Source organism: Carcharodon carcharias, chromosome 1 (assembly GCF_017639515.1).
Source record: "Carcharodon carcharias isolate sCarCar2 chromosome 1, sCarCar2.pri, whole genome shotgun sequence".
Classification (NCBI taxonomy): domain Eukaryota; kingdom Metazoa; phylum Chordata; class Chondrichthyes; order Lamniformes; family Lamnidae; genus Carcharodon; species Carcharodon carcharias.
The window spans coordinates 113,164,768-113,184,823 of record NC_054467.1 but is presented as its reverse complement, the minus strand read 5'-3'; the positions used below and the strand labels follow the sequence as shown (position 1 = coordinate 113,184,823).

The following is a 20,056-nucleotide window of genomic DNA, read 5'->3' as shown; positions in this document are numbered from 1 at the left end:
CTTTTTGGCTTGATGGCAGCATCCTGTTAGTGGCGAATACCACTCATGTTGCTATTGCATTGTAGCAACGTGAAACAGCTAGCTTCACCTGTTGCTCAAATTTTTCAGATACCTTGTCCTTTCATGGTAATCTGAGGTAGACTGGACATTTTCAGGCCGAAAATGACGGTCTTATGTCCGTTCATGAGTGTCCAATATTAGATGTGATTCCACAATTGGACATTTGCTAAATAATCCTCAGTGTGCTAAAAGTTATGCTGACAACCAATTTAAGATTGTCAGTCAAGCTCGCAGTGTGACGAATTTACATGTACTGGAAACTACATATATTAATACACGGAGCTCTGTTCTTTGCAGACAGAAAGAACATGTACAAACATTTTGCCTATTTCAGCTAAACAAAATAAGTGACAGCCATTTTCTGGCTCATTCCTCAGGGCAATGCTTTCAAGTTGCCTGGTTTAAATTTCAAACAATGTTTGGCAGTTAACTGTCAATCACCATCACTGGTACATTCTCCATGGCTACGCCCCTACCAGGGTCCACTTGCCAATCAATCAGCTCTTTTCCCATACAGTATAAATTGTTGTTTGCCCCTTATATTGGAATTATAGCGAAGTGCCCTGACGAGTGCAAGGCACGAAGCTTCAACAAATCTTTGTTCAACAATTGTTACTATACATGGCTGCTCAGAATTTTGACATTTCACCATACTAAATTGTACTGGTAGAACCTTCATACTTTCATCCAGTTACCAGCCAGAGTAGTCAAAGGTAGACAGTGGCATAGTGGTAATGTCACTGGACTAGTAATCCAGAGGCCCAGGCTAATGCTTTGAGGGGTTCAAATCCAGCTGCTGGAATTTGAATTCAATTAATAAACCTGGAATTGAAAATTAGTCTCAGTGATGGTGCCATGAAACTATCTTCAGTTGTTGTAAAAACCCAAAGAACCATGGAAAAGTTAAGGCACAGAGGAGGCCAATCAGCCCATTGTGTCTGCACAGGCCGAAAAATAATAAAAAAAAACTAGTTGCCTATTCTAATCCCACCTTCCAACACCTGGTCCGTAGTTTTGCAAGTTACAGTACTTCAGGTGCAGATCCAGGTAACTTTTAAATGAGTTAGGAACCCATCTGGTTCACAGATGCCCTTCAAGGAAGGAAATCTGCCATCCTTACCTGGTCTGGCCTCCATGTGACTCCAGACCCGCAGCAATGTAGTTGACTCTTAACTGCCCTCTGAAATCGCTTTGCAAGCTATCAGATCAAGGGTAATTAGGGTTGAGCAACAAATGCTAGCCTTGCCAGCGATGCCTTAATCCCACAAAAGAATTTTCAAAAATTGAAAATATAACCCCTTTTGGCGAATTTGTTTGGTGATTGCAGCAAGTGACCAAGCCACGCCCATCACGTTTTTTACATTTACCATTCTAAGCAGATTTAAGATAGCCAGGGGCTTGAGATCCTGAAATGCATTTGTAACCAAATTTTCCACTGTAATTTTTCATTCCTGTGACCTTGGTCTAAAGAAATTAACTTTTCAGAATTAATCATTTTTTTGTACAGCACTGCTGACAAACAATGAAGATATCAAATTAGCCCTAATTATTAATGTATAAATAATTCAAATCTGAAAGATTTATACGTAAAATAGATTGCAAGTTAATAGCACAAGATAACAGTGGCCATTTCTAGAGGGGTTTGAGAGACATTCACCTGCTGTGCATCTCTATCAAATAACCATTTATCATACTTCGAATTAAAGCCAAACCTGCACTGACGGATAGCACTTGTCATGTTAATTCTACATTGTTTGTCTTCTTCCTTTCCCTAGTTCATGCAAATTAAAATGAAGCAACACAAACTGATGGCTATCTACTGGAACTTTATTTACAGCTAAGTTTGCTCACACAAATCATGTGTTCAGGGTAATTGAACCAATACAACCCACTGAGAGGGGTATTAATGTAAAAAAGTAAAAATCTATAATTACTGGTGATAATTAGTTTTGGTACAAATAAAGTACAAGAGAATTACTTTAAGAAAATTAACTTTCTAAATGTTTCTAACATTAGAACAATTGCCATGGACTTATCTTTCCCTTCAGAAAAAGATATATGTGTAGCCTCCAATCAGGCTTGCCAGGTTCTCAGCATTTTTGAGAATAAATGCTAAAATATGTCCTCTTATGCTGAGCCTCTGTTATTAACACTCCCCACTGCTAAATGCTTTCAGTCAGTCAACATAGGGTGGTGGAACCTGAGGCTAGTGAGTGTAAATTCTAAACCCTATGTCAAATATGCTAAGGCGGCAATTCCAATTCAAAGGGAACATTTGCCTTGTTTTTTTTTTAAATTTAAGAATAAGGATCTTATTCAGGAATATTACTTTCATTGGTAACATAAATTTGTCTATTGTCAACCAGATTTCAGAAATAAATGCCTGGTTCACCCTATAAAAATATGCAGTAGCCAGTGTGATGATAGTGTTCCAACTGCTTAATCTTGAGCACACACGTTTTTTTAATTATACCCCTCTTTTTCATGTGCTTCAAGGACTACAGCTGGCATGATGAATAATTGTTATTGCCTACAAGCATTTTGAGATGCATTCTATAAACTTACTGGCTTGTCCTTGATAGTGGGGCTTGAAACACAAAGGTAGAGTTTACCATCCTCTTCAATACATGCATCAATCAGAGCCTGGACAGAGCTCTCCTCTTGAAATAGAAGAAATGCATAACCTGCAATAAAAAAAGAAAGCATTAATCAGTGAAAAGAGCTTCATTTATTTAAGCTTCAACTGCATCTTAAAACTCACAACAATATTTAAAATAAAATAAAAATTTGCTTGCAATTGGTCTAACATACAATTTTTATTTGAAACTTGTAATGTACAACTGTGAACAAGGTGTAAAAAAGCATATTTTAAGAAAGTCACCCCTAAGCTGCCAATATGCATCTGTTAGGGGCTGCTGCAGAAAGAAAGAGTAGGCCAATACTGGCTCTCAATCATTTGGCATTAGGAAGACCAGGGGGGATTCTTGGTATGTGTGTTTAAGTTCAAGGGAAGAAAGAACATATTCAATATATCTTGATTAGAAAATACATAGCTGATTAGACAAGTAATAACTCTATGGAGTCTTTTTTCATAATTGTTGATAGCAAAAATATATCAGCAATTAAGAAAACTACCAGGTACTGTTATTAAAATACATAAATGCAGATGTGCAGGCAAGCATGAAAAACACTGATCTTACCTATTTTATAAACTTCAATGAAAATTTTTTTGTAATTAAGCTGAATTTTGCATTACTTTAATAAAATGTTACTAAGTTATGATGTATGGTTGTTATATGGGACCCAGCAGTAGCTACACCCAAACATTAGCATAAGCATTCCTCAAATGAGGCAAGCAGCTCTCATGAGCTTTTATTCTCTTTTGTACCATGCAGCACTGGGGATGCAGGGAACCAAGTATAACTGAGCTGTGCAGCTGAGCTCATCCCAAGAACAAAACAGACCATGATGAAACAGATAATAATCTTCCAGTTACATTTTGGATTCTGACATTTACAGTCACCACTACCAGAGTGAACTTAGTCAAGAAGGCATTGAAAATGATTTAGAAGAATGCATAAACTATGATTGCAATTTATTTCCTCTCTGTTAAAATTTATATTAATTTGCCTTGAAAGGGTAAATAATAAAAATTGAGCTGTTCCTCGTGTTTCACATGTGCAGCAAGCGGCCATATCTTCCCTTGCCTGCCCTCAAGCAGTTAAGGACTGTCCAGATTTTCCGTGGAAGGTTGAAACCTGGAACTTAAGCACTTGGGTCAGTTATGAGGTTGTGGTTTGTGATGTTTTCAGTTAACCAGGAGGTGCACCAACAAGAGGTGGGGCTGTTGCCTGTTTGTAGGGTGTGGACTGTATGTCAGTAGGGGCTATGGGATTTCAGATGAGTGTGTGGCATTTTTTTTTGAAGTGCTGACTCAATGGGAGTGCTTCATTAGCTGTCAGCCGTGGTGTTCTTTGAGGAAGATGTTTTCCCTGCAGATATCAGGAGGGTTAATGTGTGCTAGCATTGGGAAGGAGACAGCAACCATCATGTATTCCTCCTGTTAAAATAAGCTTTCCAACTTGAAACTAATGCTGTTAAGAGGGCAACTGAACACTGGCCACCGGGCTCCCAGTCCAAGCAGTAATGCTTGCATGTGAGCTGTAACTTTCCAGCCTTGTTTCTTCATCAATTATATTTAGAAGTGGTTTAACAAAATCATATCCAATGGGGATTATAGCAAACCTCACGATGGCACACAGTTTTACTTTGGAACCTTAAAGAATTTAGTTTTAGCATTGTACAATTAGCACATATCTATATTAGGTTTAAATCTATATCAAGTTCTATTCAACTTACTGAAATTGAACCTGTGGAACCATTTTCAGTCAGAGATCAACTCTTTTAATGTGGGTCCTATGCTCCAAATTGATGGATGTATAATTGGGCGAAGTATTTTAGGTCAAAATAAATAGAATAGTTTAAATAGAGCATATTAATTAATTAGACAAAAACAAACAAGTGCAAGATAATAAGCAAAAGTTGAAAACTGGAGACACTACTTCTTGAAAAAGTATTTACTTTCGTAGTTTAGGGCTAATATTAAGTAAAAGTGCTTGCACCATCCATAACAGCAATATTAATGTAAAAAGATTTGTTTCCACTATTCTTTTATTCATTCACCCAAAGGATCTGGGCTTCACTGCCAAGGCCATATTCTCAATTCCCAGTAACACTCCAGAAGGTGGTGGTGATTTGCTGTCTTGAATCACAGCAATCTGTATGATGGCAATCCCAAGTTAGGTCGGGACTTACAGGATTTTGACCCAGGGACGATGAAAGAGTGATGATATATTTCCAAGTCAGGGTGGTGTGATGCTCTTGTCCCTTTTAGTAGTAGAGGTCTTGGGTTTGGAAGGTGCTGTCAAAGAAGCCTTTGAGAGTTGCTGGGGTGCATCTTGAAGGTGGTACACTCTGCAACTGTTTTGTGAAGATTATGGAGAGAGTGTATCTTTAGGGTGGTGGACGGGTGCCCATCAAAACGGGCTGCACTGTTCTGGGTGGTGTGTTGAGCTTTCTGAGTGTTGTCGTTGCAGGCAAGGGTAGAGTATGGCACCACAGTCTTGACCTGTGCTTTGTAAGAAAGACTTGGGAGTCAGGAGAAGAGTCGCTTGCCACAGAACTTTGGTCCAAATTAAGTTTCTGGTCAACGGTCACCCAGAGGATATTTGTGGAGGGAGATTTGATGGTAATGCTGTTGAATGTCAAGGGGAGTTGCTTAGGCTCTCTCTCTTGGAGATGGTCATTGTCTTGCACTTGTGTGAATGTTACTTATCATTTATTAGCCCAAGTGTGAATGCTGTCCATGTCTTGTTTGCATGTGGGTATGAGTTGCTTGGGTATGATATGCTTCATTATCGGAGGAGTTACAAACAGAGCTGTACACTTCATAATCATCAGCAAAAACTCCCGCTTCTAAATTTATGATGGAGGGAAGGGCATTGAAAAAGCAGCTAAAGATGATTGCAACTAGGGCCTTTAGTAAAATTATGTGGGTCCTGGATAGTGTCAATTGGAAGGACCTATTTTCCCTGGCATTAATTCAGAGACATAGTCAAAGTAATTGGTAGATGAATTAGAATCATAGAACAGTTTCAGCATAGAAGGCAGCCTTTCAGCCCTTCGTGTCTAACCTGGCTCTATGAAGTAGACACTCACCTGCAAATGTTTCCTTTTCAGACAGTGATACCATTCTCCTTTGAAAGCCTATATTGACCCTGTCTTCACCACACTCGCAGGCAGTGCATTCAAGATCCTAATCACTCGCTGCAGTTTTTCACGACCCCATTGTTCCTTTTGCCAATTATCTTAAATCTTGGTTCTCGATCCTTCCATCTATAGGAACAATTTCGCCTCATCTACTCTGCCCAGACCCCTCAGATTTTGAATACCTCTTTCAAATTTCCTCTCAACCTTCTCTTCAAGAAGAATTCATCGAGGCTCCTTAGACAGCACCTTCCAAACCCATGACCACTACCATCCAGATGGATGAGGGCAGAAGATGGATGGGAACACCACCCCTGGACATTTCCCTCTAAGTCACTCACCATCCTGACTTGGAAATATATCGCTGTTCCTTCACTGCTGCTGGGCCAAAATCCTGGAACTCCCTTCGTAACCGCACTGTGGGTGTACCTACTCCACATGGACTGAAGCAGTTCAAGAAGGCAGCTCACCACCACCTTCAAGGGGAACTAGGGATGGGCAATAAATGCTAGCCCAGCCAGTGAAGCCCACATTCCATGAATGAATAATAAAAAAAGAACAGTTCCAACTTCTATAATCTTTCTATGTAAATGAAGTTCCTCATCCCTGGAACCATTCTCATGAATCTTTTCTGCACCCGGTCTAATGCCTTCACCTCCTTCTTAAGGTGTGGCGCCCAAAACTGAACCCAGCTGAGGCTGAACCAGTGTTTCATAAAGGTTTAATAGAAATTGCTTGCTTTTGTACTCTATGCCTTATTGATAAAGCCAGGGTGCCTTATGTTTTATTAACTGCTCTCTCAACCTCTCCTGCCATTTTCGATTTAGGCACATATACACCCAGGTCCCTCTTCTCCTGCACCCCTTTAGAATTATACATTTATTTTATATTGTCTCTCTCCGCATTCTTCTTAACAAATTGAATCACCTCACATTTCTCCGCATTAAATTTCATCTGTCATTTGTCCGCTCATTCCGCCAACTTGCCTATGTTCTTTTGAAGTACTACACTATTCTCATGGTTCACATGCTTTGTATCATCCACAAATTTTAAAACTGAGCCTATACCAAGGCCTAGGTTATTAACATATCAGGATGAGCAGGAGTCCTAACGCTGATTCCTGGGGAACTCCTCTGAAAACGTTCCTCCAGTATGAAAAACGATTGTCAGCCACTACTCTTCATTTCCTGTCATTTAACCAATTTCACATCCACGTTGCTACTGTCCCTTTTATTCCATGAGCTCTAACATTGCTCAAAAGTCCGTTGTGCAGCACTTTATAAAATGGCTTTTGGAAGTCAACATAGTGTTACCCTCAACAAACTTCTCTGTTATCTCATCAAAAAAACTCAAGCAAGTTATTTAACCACGATTTGGCCTCAACAAATCCATGCTGGGTTTCTTTAATTAACCTGCATTTGTCAACGTGACTATTAATTTTGTCCCAAATTATAACTTCTAAAAGTTTCCCAGGTTAAACTGACTGCCCTGTAGTTGCTGGGCTTATCTTTATATCCTTTTTCGAACAAGGGTATTGCAATTCTCCAGAAGTCTGACACAATCCCTGAGTCAAAGGAAGTTTGGAAAATTATGGCCAGTGCCTCCACAATTTCCACTCCCACTTTCTTCAGTATCCTTGGTGCATCTCATCCGGTTCTGGTGCACTATCAATCCCAAGTGGGGGGAGGTGATGGCATAGTTGTACTGTCGCTGGACTAGTAACCCAGAGACCCAGGGTAATTCCCTGGGGACCCAGGTTCAAATCCCTCCATGGCAGATGGTGGAATCTGAATTCAATACAAATCTGCAATTAGAAGTTCTAATGATGGCCATTAAATTATTGCCGATTGTTGTAAAAACCCATTTGATTCACTTACCTGGTCTGGCCTACATGTGACTCCAGACCCACAGCAATGTGGTTGACTCTTAAATGGCTTCTGAAATGGCCCAGCAAGTCACTCAGTTGTATCAAACTGCTATAAAGTCACAAAATAGGAATGAAACTGGATGATCCACCCAGCATCGACCTAGGCACCAGAAAAGACAATGGCAACCTCAGCCCTGCCGATCCTGCAAAGTCCTCCTTACTAACATCTGGGGGCTAGTGCCAAAATTGGGAGAGCTGTCTCATAGACTAGTCCAGCAACAGCCTGACAAGTCATCCTCACAAATAATGTCCCAGACACCACCATCATCATCCCTGGGTATGTCCTGTCCCACTGGAAGTCCTCAACATTGACTCCAGACCCCATGAAGTCTCATGGCATCAGGTCACGCATGGGCAAGGAAACCTCCTGATTACCATGTACTACCATCCCTCAGCTGATGAATTAGTGGTCCTCTGTGTTGAACACGACTTGAAGGAAGCACTGAGGGTGGCAAGGGCACAACGTGCTCTGGGTGGGGGACTTCAATGTCTATGACCAAGAGTGGCTCAGTAGAACCATGACTGACCAAGCTGGCCGAGTCCTAAATGACATAGCTGCTAGACTGGGTCTGCAGCAGGTGGTGAGGGAAAAACCTACTGGACCTCATCCGCAGCAACCTGCCTGCCGCAGATGCATCTGTCCATGACAGTATCGGTAGGAGTGACCATGGTACAGTTGTTGTGGAGACGAAGTCCCGCCTTCACATTCAGGATACCCTCCATCATGTTGTGTGGCACTACCACTGTGCTAAATGGGATAGATTTTGAACAGATCCAGAAATTGAAGGCTGGGCACCCATGAGGCACTGTGGGCCATCAGCAGCAGCAGAATTGTACTCTAACACAATCTGTAACCTCATGGCCCGGCATTTCCCCCACCCTACCATTACCATCAAGCCAAAGTATCAATCCTGGTTCATTGAGGAGTGCAGGAGGGCATGCCAAGAGCAGCACCAGGCATACCTAAAAAATGGAGGTGTCAACCTGGTGAAGCTATAACACAGGGCTACTTGTGTACCAAACAGAATAAGCAGCAAGTGATAGACAGGGCTAAGTGATCCCACAACCAACGGATCAGATTTAAGCTCTGCAGTCCTACCACATTCAGTCGTGAATGGTGGTGGACAATTAAACAAGTCAAGGGAGGAGACGGCTCCACAAATATCCCCATCCTCAATGATGGAGGAGCCCAGCATATCAGTGCAAAAGATAATGCTGAAGCATTTGCTACAATCTTCAGCCAGAAGTGTCGAGTGGATGATCCATCCTGGCCTCCCTCGGATGTCCTCAGCATCACGGATGCCAGTCTCCAGCCAATTCGATTCATTTCATGTGATATCAAGAAACAGCAGAAGGCACTGGATACTGCAAAATCAATGGGCCCTGACAATATCGTGGCAACAGTACTTGTGCTCCAGAACTTGCCGCACCCCTAGCCAAGCTATTCCAGTACAGCTAGAACACTGGCATCTACCCGGCTATGTGGAAAATTGCCCAGGTATGACACAAAAAGCAGGACAAATCAAACCCGGCCAATTACCACCCCATCAAACTACTCTCGATCATCAGTAAAGCAATGGAGGGAGTCATCAACAGTGCTATCTAGTGGCACTTGCTTAGCAATAACCTGCTCACTGACTCCCAGTTTGGTTTCCACCAGAGCCACTCAGTTCCTGGCCTCATTACAGCCTTGGTTCAGACATGGACAAAAGGGCTTAACTCCTAAGGTGAGACAAAAGTGACTGCCCTTCACATCAAGGCCACATTTCACCGAGTGTAGCATCAAAGGGCCCAGCAAAACTGGAAGCAATGGGAAAACTGTCCGCTGGTTAGAGTCATACCTAGCACAAAGGAAGATGGTTATGGTTGAGGTTGAGGTTGTTGGAGGTCAGTCATCTCAGCTCCAGGACATCACTGCAGGAGTTCCTCAAGGTAGTATCCTTGGCCCAACCATCTTCAGCTGCTTCATTAATGACCTTCCTTCCATCATAAGGTCAGAATTGGGGATGTTCGCTGATGATTGCACAATGTTCAGCACCATTCACGACTCCTCAGATACTGAAGCAGTCTATGTCCAAATGCAACAACACCTGGACAATATCTGGGCTTGGGCTGACAAGTGGCAAATAACATTCGCACAACACAAGTTTCAGCCAATGACCATTTCCAACAAGAGAGAATCTAACCATCGTCCCATGATGTTCAATGGCATTACCATGCTACCTCCCACTGCTACCAACATCCTGGGGTTTACCACTGACCAAATATTGAACTGGACTAGCCATATAAATACTGTAGCCACAACAGCAGGTCAGAGGCTAGGAATCAAGCCACAAGTAACTCACTGCCTGATTTCCCCAAAGCCTGTCCGCCGTCTACAAGGCACAGGCCAGGAGTGAGATGGAATATTCTGCACTCGCCTGGATGCATGCAACTCTCACAACACTCAAGAAGCTTGACACTGTCCAGGACAAAGCAGCCCTCTTGATTGGCACCACATCCACAAACATTCACTCCCTCCACCACCGGTGCACAGCAGCAGCAGTGTGTGCCATCTGCAGGATGCACTGCAGAAATTCACCAAGACTCCTTTGATGGCACCTTCCAAATCCACCACCGCTACCATCTAGAAGGACAAGGCTAGCAGATAGAAGGGAACACCACCACCTGGAAGTTCCCCTCCAAGTCACTCACTATCCTGACTTGGAAATATATCGTTGTTCCTCCACCGTCGCTGGGTCAAAATCTTGGAACTCCCTTCCTAACAGCACTGTGGGTGTATCTACACCACATGGACTGCAGCGGTTCAAAAAGGCAGCTCACCACCACCTTCTCAAGGGCAACTAAGGATGGGCAATTAATGCTGGCCTAGCCAGCGAAGTCCCCATCCCATTAATGAATACAAAAAATGAGTACAGATAGCCTACCCAATACCTCGTTTATTAATTTTAAACCCTTTTAGTGTCTGAATTACCTCCTCTTTCACCATGGCCCGGGTGGTATTTTCATCCTTAGTAAAGACAGATGCAAAGTATTCATTTAATAACTCAGCCATGCCCCCTGCCTCCATGCATAAATCCCCTTTTAGGTCCATGATTGGCCCCTCTCTTCCTCTTATGCCTATGGAAGACTTTTTGATTCCCTTTTAAAGGTGCTGCCAGTCTTTTTTCATACTCTCTCTTTGCTTCCCTTATTTACTTATTCAATTCCCCTTTTTATTTAGTCTGGTTCTCAACTGCTTTTTTCTTAACTCGACATCTGTCATCAGCACACTTTTCTGCTTCATCTTAATTTCTATCTCTTTCATCACCCAGGATTTATTTTCCCCATCTTTCCCATTCATGGGAATATATCTTGATTGTACTTGACCTCTATCTTTACAGACAGCCCATTGTTCTGTTATAGCTTTGCCTGCTAATCTTGAATTTCAATTTATCTGGGCCATGTTTGTTCTTAACTCATTGAAGTTATTTCTTCCCCTCAGTTAATTATTCTTACTCTAGATTACTCCTTTTCCGCTGTCAACCTAATTCTTATGATACAATGATTACTGTCCCATAAATCTCTCTTACTAATACTTGATCCACTAGGCCCACCTCAGTCCAAAGAAACAGGAAAAGCAACGACTCTTTCCTTGTTGGGCTGAAAGTACACTGCTGTAGAAAATTCTCCTGAACGTACTTCAGGAATTTTTACTCCCCTCTGTCCTTTACAAAATTACTATCCCAGTCTACATTTGGATAATTAAAGTTCTCCATTATAACTACTTTATAATTCTTGCACCTGTCTGCAATTTCCTTGCAAATTTGTTCCTCTACATCTCTCTCACTAGTTGGCAGTCTATGGATTACACAGAGCCATGTAATTGCACCTGTTTTGTTCCTTAGCTCTAGCCAAATAAAGTCTGTCCTTGACCTCTCTGGGGCAGAAACTCTCATTATATTTAAAAATACTTGGACATGTACTTGAAGAGCCATAACCTACAGGGTTACAGACCAAGAGCTGGATGGTGAGATTAAGCTGGATGGTTCCTTTTCAGCCAGTTTAAAAATGATGGGCCAAATGCCCTCCTCGTGTGCCATAAATCTTCTATGTTTCAAAATTTCTATGATTTTGGGGGCTAAGATGACTGGCCTCACAACAACCATCCTTTGTGCTTGGTATGACTCCAGCCAGTGGAGAGTCCTCGCCCCACTCAAGCTGCCATTGACTTCAATTTTATTTGGGCTCCTTAATACTACAATTTGAAAAATGCTGCTTCATCTCAACTCTGGAATTCAGCTCTTTTATTCATATTTGGGCAAAGGCTGTAACGAGGTCTTAGAGCCGAGTGGTCCTGGTGGATAGCAAAATGAGCACTGATGAGCAAGTTATTGGTGAGTATGTGCTGTCTGACTACCATGGTATATGAACTTAAAGGTATTCCACAAATTTCTTTCGACCTGTAAGCTTCCTTAAGGTTGACTTCAAATTGAAATCCTTAGTGGCAAGTCACATCTGTCCATGTATTCTAATTCTACATACCTTTCCCAGATAAGATGACATAGATGTATACTTGTTCCAGAACAAGTCCAATATGATCAACATTAGTTGTTAAAACATACACAAAGTGGTCCAGGGTAAATTTATACCAGGTTTTCCTTCTTTTCCACTTGCCAACTCACCAACACAGCAACGCTAAGATCTCAACTCGTATGCCACGGTGTCTTTTGCACAGGTATCAAAACTGTGCTACTTTATAATTAAATAGCACAAAACATAGATCATCAGTTATGAACTTAGGTAAGTAGTTACTTAGCCCTCGAGTCTGCACAATCAGTTCTGATCAGGATATGACCTAATTCCATTAACACATCTAGCCACTGTGTTTTTAAGTTGTGTTACAAATATGATGATTTCATGATGAATCAAGGATGATATAGTCCCTAATTCAATTACAATTGAATTATAAAGCAAAGCATGGAGAGTAATTAAATGTTTTTAATATTGTATGAACCTTGTCCCAGTCCTAAAATAATCAACTACAATCCCAAAAAACAAATGAAGTGTGAATTATTGGCAAAATGCAGGTTAATTTTTTGCAAATAATATATGTTGAGTGTTAAATTTAAATAATCCAAAATTTTGATTCCTAGTAGTGGGGTGATAGGATTAATATTAGAAGCTGGAATAATTTGGTTAAAATATTTGAGCCAAAGTAGGTGAAAGATGAAAGTGGCATTATTTAATCTATATGGATATGCTTAATAAACAATATTTGACAAATAAATACTGTACAGGAAGGAAAAACAACTCTGAGCTATTTCACAACTGACATTACCTTCATCGATATCTGGGGGAAGGCCACCAACAAATACTTTACGTGAGTATCGTTCAATTCGTTCCCCATTCTGGTGAGATGAGCAGCAATTAACAGAATTCAGAATCCCAGGGACAGTCTGATCACCATGTCCATCATCAAGAAAACCATCTTCTATGGGGAACAATGAGGAGCGGCCTGCAAAAGTGACCATAAATCAAAATTTCAAGAAGGGCTCAGCTGCATCACACAAGGATTAAGGCCTTGAAATTATTTAATTAGCATAATGTATTTGTACGAAACTTTTTTTAATGCAAAATTAAGTCAAATGTAAAGTTTAATTAGCAGAACAAAAGATGGCAATTGGTTTACAACAAATTGTTGTATTTATATATCACTAGAGGTTACAAAAATCATCCCTAGGCACTTCACAGATAGGTGTATGGAAAACTGATGCTAAAACTTTCCTACAAGCTTCAATGATGGAGGATTATTATCAGGAATGAAATATGTGCACGTGGTTTACAATATCCAACTTTATTAAACCTCAGTATTGCTGAAAAAAAAAGAAACATGCACGCATCAGGACAGATTCGCAAGAATACTAAATCTCAAAGGGAACAATAATTTATATTGCACGAGAAAAGGGTGCTGATTTGTTGGCAAGTGGCCTCTGAAGGATGAAATTGAAAAGACTGGTAGTAGGGTCACTAAATTACACCGTGCCCTACAGCATGCTTGGTAGTTCATTTTGTTTATGTAATTTCTTTCATTTTTTGATTTGATCTGTTTGTGCCGCCTCAATAGATGACCCTACCATAAACAATACCGTTTGAAACATGCCCACACTGTAAACTCACTTAAGCAGAAGCGGTTTGGCAATGCAATTAATGATGCTGCCAAACGCGTAGCGAGGAGTTTGTTCTCGTGCATGGCTTCAGTTTTGTTGTGCCTTCATCCCACATGAAACAGGAAGACGTATTTACTGAGTTTGAATTTCTCTATTCCCAGCTATCGCGCCACAAATCATCATTCAATAAGATGCAAAGTCCTTGAAAACACGCCTAGATGATCTAGTGCACGCATATTGTGCGAATGTCTGGTACTGTTGTGAAGCTCAAGGTCAACTCAGGTATATTTCTGTAAGCCTGACAAAGGGACTGGAGTAGGAGTAGCTATCCATAACTAGTATGATTATATCGATAAAATGCACACCGTTCTTATTGACGGGTCCAAACTCACATCCAGTGGACCTGCCACTAAGTATGAATGCTCAGCCCTGTTCGAAAGAAGTTACAAAAACACTTGTTGGACTTGCATAAGAGTAAAGAGTTGCCTGTTGGTATATATGATAGGATTCGTCCTCATGGCTCACTGCATCCACGTATGTATGGGCTGTCGAGGACACACAAAAGTGAAATCCCTTTACCCCTGTCTGGTTCTGCACAACATGAATTGGCCAAATGGTTCAGCGAGGCATGACAACCAGTTCTGAGCAAGCTTTCCACATACACGGCGAGGGACTCCTTCACCTTTGCCAAGACCGTACAGGACTTGTATATCAATATAAATGCTGTGACCATGTGCTCGTTCGACATTGCTAACCTATTCACTAATGCATTGCTCAAGGGAGTCATAGACATTTGCACCATGTCACTACATCAGGACGATCTAGACATGCTGCCATTGTCTGAATCTGTATTCACTGAACTTATGAACTCAACAATTTGCACGTTTGAGTTCCATTTTAACACCATATATGCCCAAGTAGATGGTGTTGCCATGGATTCCCCACTAGGCCCAGCTATTGCCAACATCTTCATTGGTTTCCAAGAGAAACATCTTCTGTGGAATGACTCCTAACCTCCTACCCCTTTATATTTCCGATATGTAGTTAATACATTTGCTATATTTAAAACTGTAGCTGCATGTAGGAATTTCCTTACACACCATAAATGGGCTCCATCCTGTACTCAAATTCACCTTTGAAATGGAACAGTCAAATGAGCTCCCTTTCCTCAACGTGCTAGTTGAGAAATTTGCGAATGGGTTTTCTATTACTGTCTACTGCAAGCCCACTTTCATCGGTCAATATACGCGTTGGGATTCCTACAGTTCTACACGCTATAAAATTGGCCTCATTGGCAACCTTGCAAATAGGGCCCAAGCCATTTGCTCACCATGCAAGTATGATGCCAAAATATGGTGCATCAAAGCCATCCTGCGGAATTACGGCTATCCTGATCAGATCATTGGGCTTTATATATTGCGCAAATTCATGAATGGGCCTAAGGCCATCACTTTTGGTCCAGTTTACCTCAGAATACCTGGAAGGATAAGGTGTCTCAAAAATTTGAGCAACAAGTAAAGTTAACAGTTTCAGGCTGTTACTATGCAAAGCAACACAAGTTGATACACAGAACAGAATGCTGCTGTCAAGTCATAAAAACGCTCTGCCTAGCACACAAATGAGTAATGTGATGTATGAATTTCAGTGCCAGTGTGAAGCCAAGTCCCAATGACTGGAGGATCACATAAATCTGCATGTCTCTTTGGCTGCTTGCAACAGGCAAAGTACTGACCGTACCCAACCAGCCCATGCTTGCAAAACTCAGAACTTAGTGTCCAAAATTCAAATGTGATTCTGTGACTGGACAACATTTGCTAAACAATCCTGATTCTGCTAAGAATTGCACTGACAACCAAGTTTAAGATACCAGTCGGGCTTACAGTGTGGCTCACTTACGCATACTAGAAGCTATGTATATTCACACGTAGGGCCCTACCTTTTGCAAACAGCAAAAACATATCCATGCATTGCGTCTTTGTCAACTAAACAAAAGTTTGGGGGGTAGCCATTCTCTGGCTCACTCCCCATTGCAGTGCCTCGACCAGAGTTGTCCTGCCTGGTTTGAATTTAAACAGAAGATTGGCAGTTAACTGTTCCCTGGTGCATTCTCCATGACAATGCCTCTACCAATCAGAGTTCACTTGCCAACAAATCAGCACCCTATTCTCATGCAGTATAAATTGTTGTTCCCTTTGAGATTTGGTATTCTTGTGAATCTATCCTGGTGAGCGCAAGACGAAAAGCTTTGACAGCATGTCTCTTTTTTTTTAAGCAATACTCAAGTTCTGTACTCCCATGTGACTACTAAATAAACCTTTTAATTTCAACCCTGCATTCAAAACTTTGGCAGAGATTTGAAAACAATATGTAATCTCATATATAAAAATTGCTGGGTGCCATTTGTTTGATAGACCAGAGAATAAGATGCGCATGGCCATTTTGCATTTAATAATGGGCATTTCATCACAAATGATTCAACATAAAGATCTGTATTTCTCCCACTGTGTACACCACGAGACACAGGCCAATTCAATTTATATTTGCAACATTATAAATCTACTTTTCATTGGGCTGTTATATAAACTAGTCATTGATTAACAACACCTTAAAAGGCACAGAATCTGAAGCATTTTGTACTACCATGGACCAAATTTACTTTTGGTCAAATATTTGGGATGGAGATTGCCATTTTCATCATCACCAAAGTAATCCATGGCAATCTGAACATTTTACATCTAAACAAAAGAAAGCTCCAAATATTCTGCAAACACTATAAAGAGCCATTCTTTAAGATAAACTCAGTAACAGGCAAATAAATCCAAATAGTCTGCTCATGTTAAATAGGTGCCAGTATAGTTCATTCATCTGTTTCAGATCACAGCTAAGAGTTCATTATTGTAGACACATGGGATGATTAGTAATGAAATTAATAGCATAATACCATTGGCATCTAGTTGCCTGAAAGTAAGAAGGCATATATGAAAGATGGCCTCATGTTTACAACATGTTGGCTCAAGTCACAATGCTGTCAAACCTAGATACGAAGTGCTGCTTCTCTAATAATGAAGTGGCTCCAGCTGAGTTTAAACTACAAGTTGGTTAAATCACTGCCCTATTTCCCTGGAATGTAATTTGTACTATTTACAGGACTTATCACATCAGAAATAAAAGCACATCAGAGGAGAACTATAATTAAACGTCTTTCACAGCTGTAAAAGTCTGAGCATAAAATATTTTCAAAAGAGGTGATGGAATGACTAAACACAGAAGCAAAAGGAGAAGAGGGGACAAATCCATACATGCCTGTAGTCATCACAATGGCACACCAGAATCTGAAATTTACTGTACATCTCCACCACATATTCTCATCATCTGATACATATACACATTTAACCTGTAGCATATACATGTAACATCACCATCAGGTAACAGATCATTCAATTTACTGCATGAATGAAACTGCAGAATATTGTATCCAAATGTTTAAGCTGAGTTATGTTTTAGATCAATGATCTTTCATCAGAGTTGGAAAAAGCTACAGATATAACCGATTTTAAACAAGTCTGTGGTGTCATCAGTTCCTAGAAACAAGGATGAAGTGTGTCAGGCTTCATGATTTGCCTCCCCTCAGGTAACTCGGCACGTCAATCCTGGAGCCATAGGTCTTTGGACAGAGAGGACAAGGGTTGCCCCAAGGAAGGGTAGGTGGGTTCCTGAGCCAGGGTTCAGCTCTCTCCTTCCGCTTTTGTCACTTCTCCCCAGTACAATTTATGTGGTCAGTTTCCAACTGTGTTACACCTTGCTTGATGAGGTGCGTTCACATGACACATTTTTTTAAACTGCGAGACTGAGAAAACGGGAAGAGGAGGACAGAACAAAAGGGAAGGTCTATGATAGGATGGAGGGCATGAGAGGTTAAACGTAAAAGGGGAGGATGGTAATAAAACAAGGAAGGAAACAAAAGAGGGGCAATGGTTTATGAACTGAAATTTTTGAACTCGATGTCGAATTAGGAAAGCTTTAAAAGTTTAACTCCGAGTTCAACACTTTCAACCGGAAATGCTAACTCTGTCTCTCGCCACAGACATTGTCTGTCCTGCTGAGTATTTCCAGCATTTTCTGTGTTTAATTCTGCTTCATTTAACTTGTGTTTGCAAAGTAAATATCAATTTATGAGTATTGAGAATGCTTTGTACAGAATCTTGCTCAGTTTTCATAGCCTTGTAAATTTAAGGTCACACAACTGTACTAAATTCTGCAAAGTTATACCACATCATTCACCACCTTAAACATCCACTTCTTCTACTAACGCAGAGTGGTAGCAGTGTGTACCATGTACAAGTGCACTGCAGCAACTCACCAAGCCTCCTTCGACAGTACCTTCCAAACCTGCGAACATTGCCACTTAGAAGGACAAAGAGATTCATGAGAACACCACCACCTGCAAATTCCCCATCCAAGTCACTCACCATCCTGACTTGGAACTATATTGTAGTGAGTTCACTGTGGCTTGGTCAAAATCCTGGAACGCCCTCTCCTAAAACAGCAGTGGGTATACCTGCACTAGATTCAAGGCAGTGGCTCACCACCACCTTCTCAAGGGCAATTAGGGATGGGGAACAAACCCACAACACATGAATGAATAAAAAAAAACAAAATCTGGACTTGACAGTAAAACCATGGAGATAAGTAAAACTGGACAGAAAGCCTGCATTAATCATTACACTACAGGCTAAAGCAGGAAAGCAGAGGGAGTTTTAAACAATGAAAATACATCCAAAACCAAACCTGCCCTGCTTCTATCATTATTTTCCATTAAAAACATGTTACACTCCTTTTGAGGATCTGAAGAAGAGTCATACAGACTTGAAACATTAACTCCTTCTCTCTCCACAGAAGCTGCCAGACCTGCTGAGTTTTTCCAGCATTTTCTGTTTTGATTCCAGATTTCCAGCATCCACAGTATTTTGCTTTTACACTCCTGAAGTGGCTTATTCACTTTGAGAGAAGCTAAAAACACTTATCTCTGCTAATTACCAACTCAAAATAATGCACATGTAGACTGATGGGGTGATAATTGGCTGGGTTAGATTTGTCCTGATTTTGTTGACAGGACAAACCTGGGCAATTTTCCACATTGCCAGTGTATAGCTGTACTGGAACAGCTTGGCTAGGGGTGCAGCTAGCTCTGGAACACGCGTCTTCAGTACGATTGCCAGAATATTGTCAGGACACGTAGCATTTGCAGAATCCAGTGCCTTCTGCAGTTTCTTGCTATCATGTGGAGCGAATTCAATTGCTGACGACTAGTATCTATGATGCTCATGACCTCAGGTGGAGGCAGAGATGGATCATCCACTCAGCACTTCTGACTGAAGTCTTGTCTTTTGCACTGATGAGCTGGGCTCTCCCATTATTAAGGATGAGGATATTTGTGGAACCCCCTCCTCTGGTTAGCTTTTCTTAATTGTCTACCACTATTCGTGACTAAATGTGGCAGGGCTGCAGAGTCTAGAACTGACCCGTTGGTTGTGGATCGCTTAGCTTAGCTCTGCCTATCACATGCTGCTTCAGCTGTTTGACATGCAAGTAGTCTTGTGCTGTAGCTTCACCACGTTGACGCCTCATTTTTAGGTATGCCTGCTTCTGTTCCTGGCTTGCCTTTCTACACTCTTCATTGAACTAGGGTTGATCCCCAGATTGATGGTATGGTAGAGTAGGGGATATGCCAGCCATAAGGTTACAGATTGTGGTTGAACACAATTCTGCTGCTGTTGGTGGCATACAGTGCTTCATGGGTGCCCAGGTTTGAGTTCAAATCTATCTCGTTTGGCACCATGGTAGTGCCACACAACACAATGGAGGGTATCCTTAATGTGAAGATCTGACCTTATTTCCACACGGACTGTGCGGTGGTCACTACTCCCAACACTGTCAAGAACAGATACACAGGTGCATCTGTGACAGGGAGATTAGTGAGAATGAGGTCAAGTAGGTTTTCCCCTCTTGTTGGTTCCCTCACCATCTGCTGCAGACCCAGTCTAGCAGCTATGTCCTTCAGGACTAGGCCAGTAGTGGTGCAACCAAACCAATCTTGGTGATGGGCATTGAAGTCCCCCTCCCAGAGTACATTCTGTGCCCTTACCACCCTCAG

At 41.3% G+C, this 20,056-nt stretch overlaps 1 protein-coding gene across 1 annotated transcript in view; it reads right to left on the bottom strand.

Annotated features, from left to right (window-relative positions):
* The window catches only part of LOC121274838 (cytoplasmic polyadenylation element-binding protein 2-like), a 137,254-nt gene that overhangs the window by 25,024 nt on the left and 92,174 nt on the right, over positions 1 to 20,056 (bottom strand). The window contains exons 6-7 of the mRNA XM_041182244.1: positions 13,026 to 13,250; positions 2,626 to 2,744 (exon numbers count right to left, since the gene is read on the bottom strand). Coding sequence (XP_041038178.1) covers positions 2,626 to 2,744; positions 13,026 to 13,250 — 344 coding nt within the window. The remainder of the gene's footprint in view (positions 1 to 2,625; positions 2,745 to 13,025; positions 13,251 to 20,056) is intronic.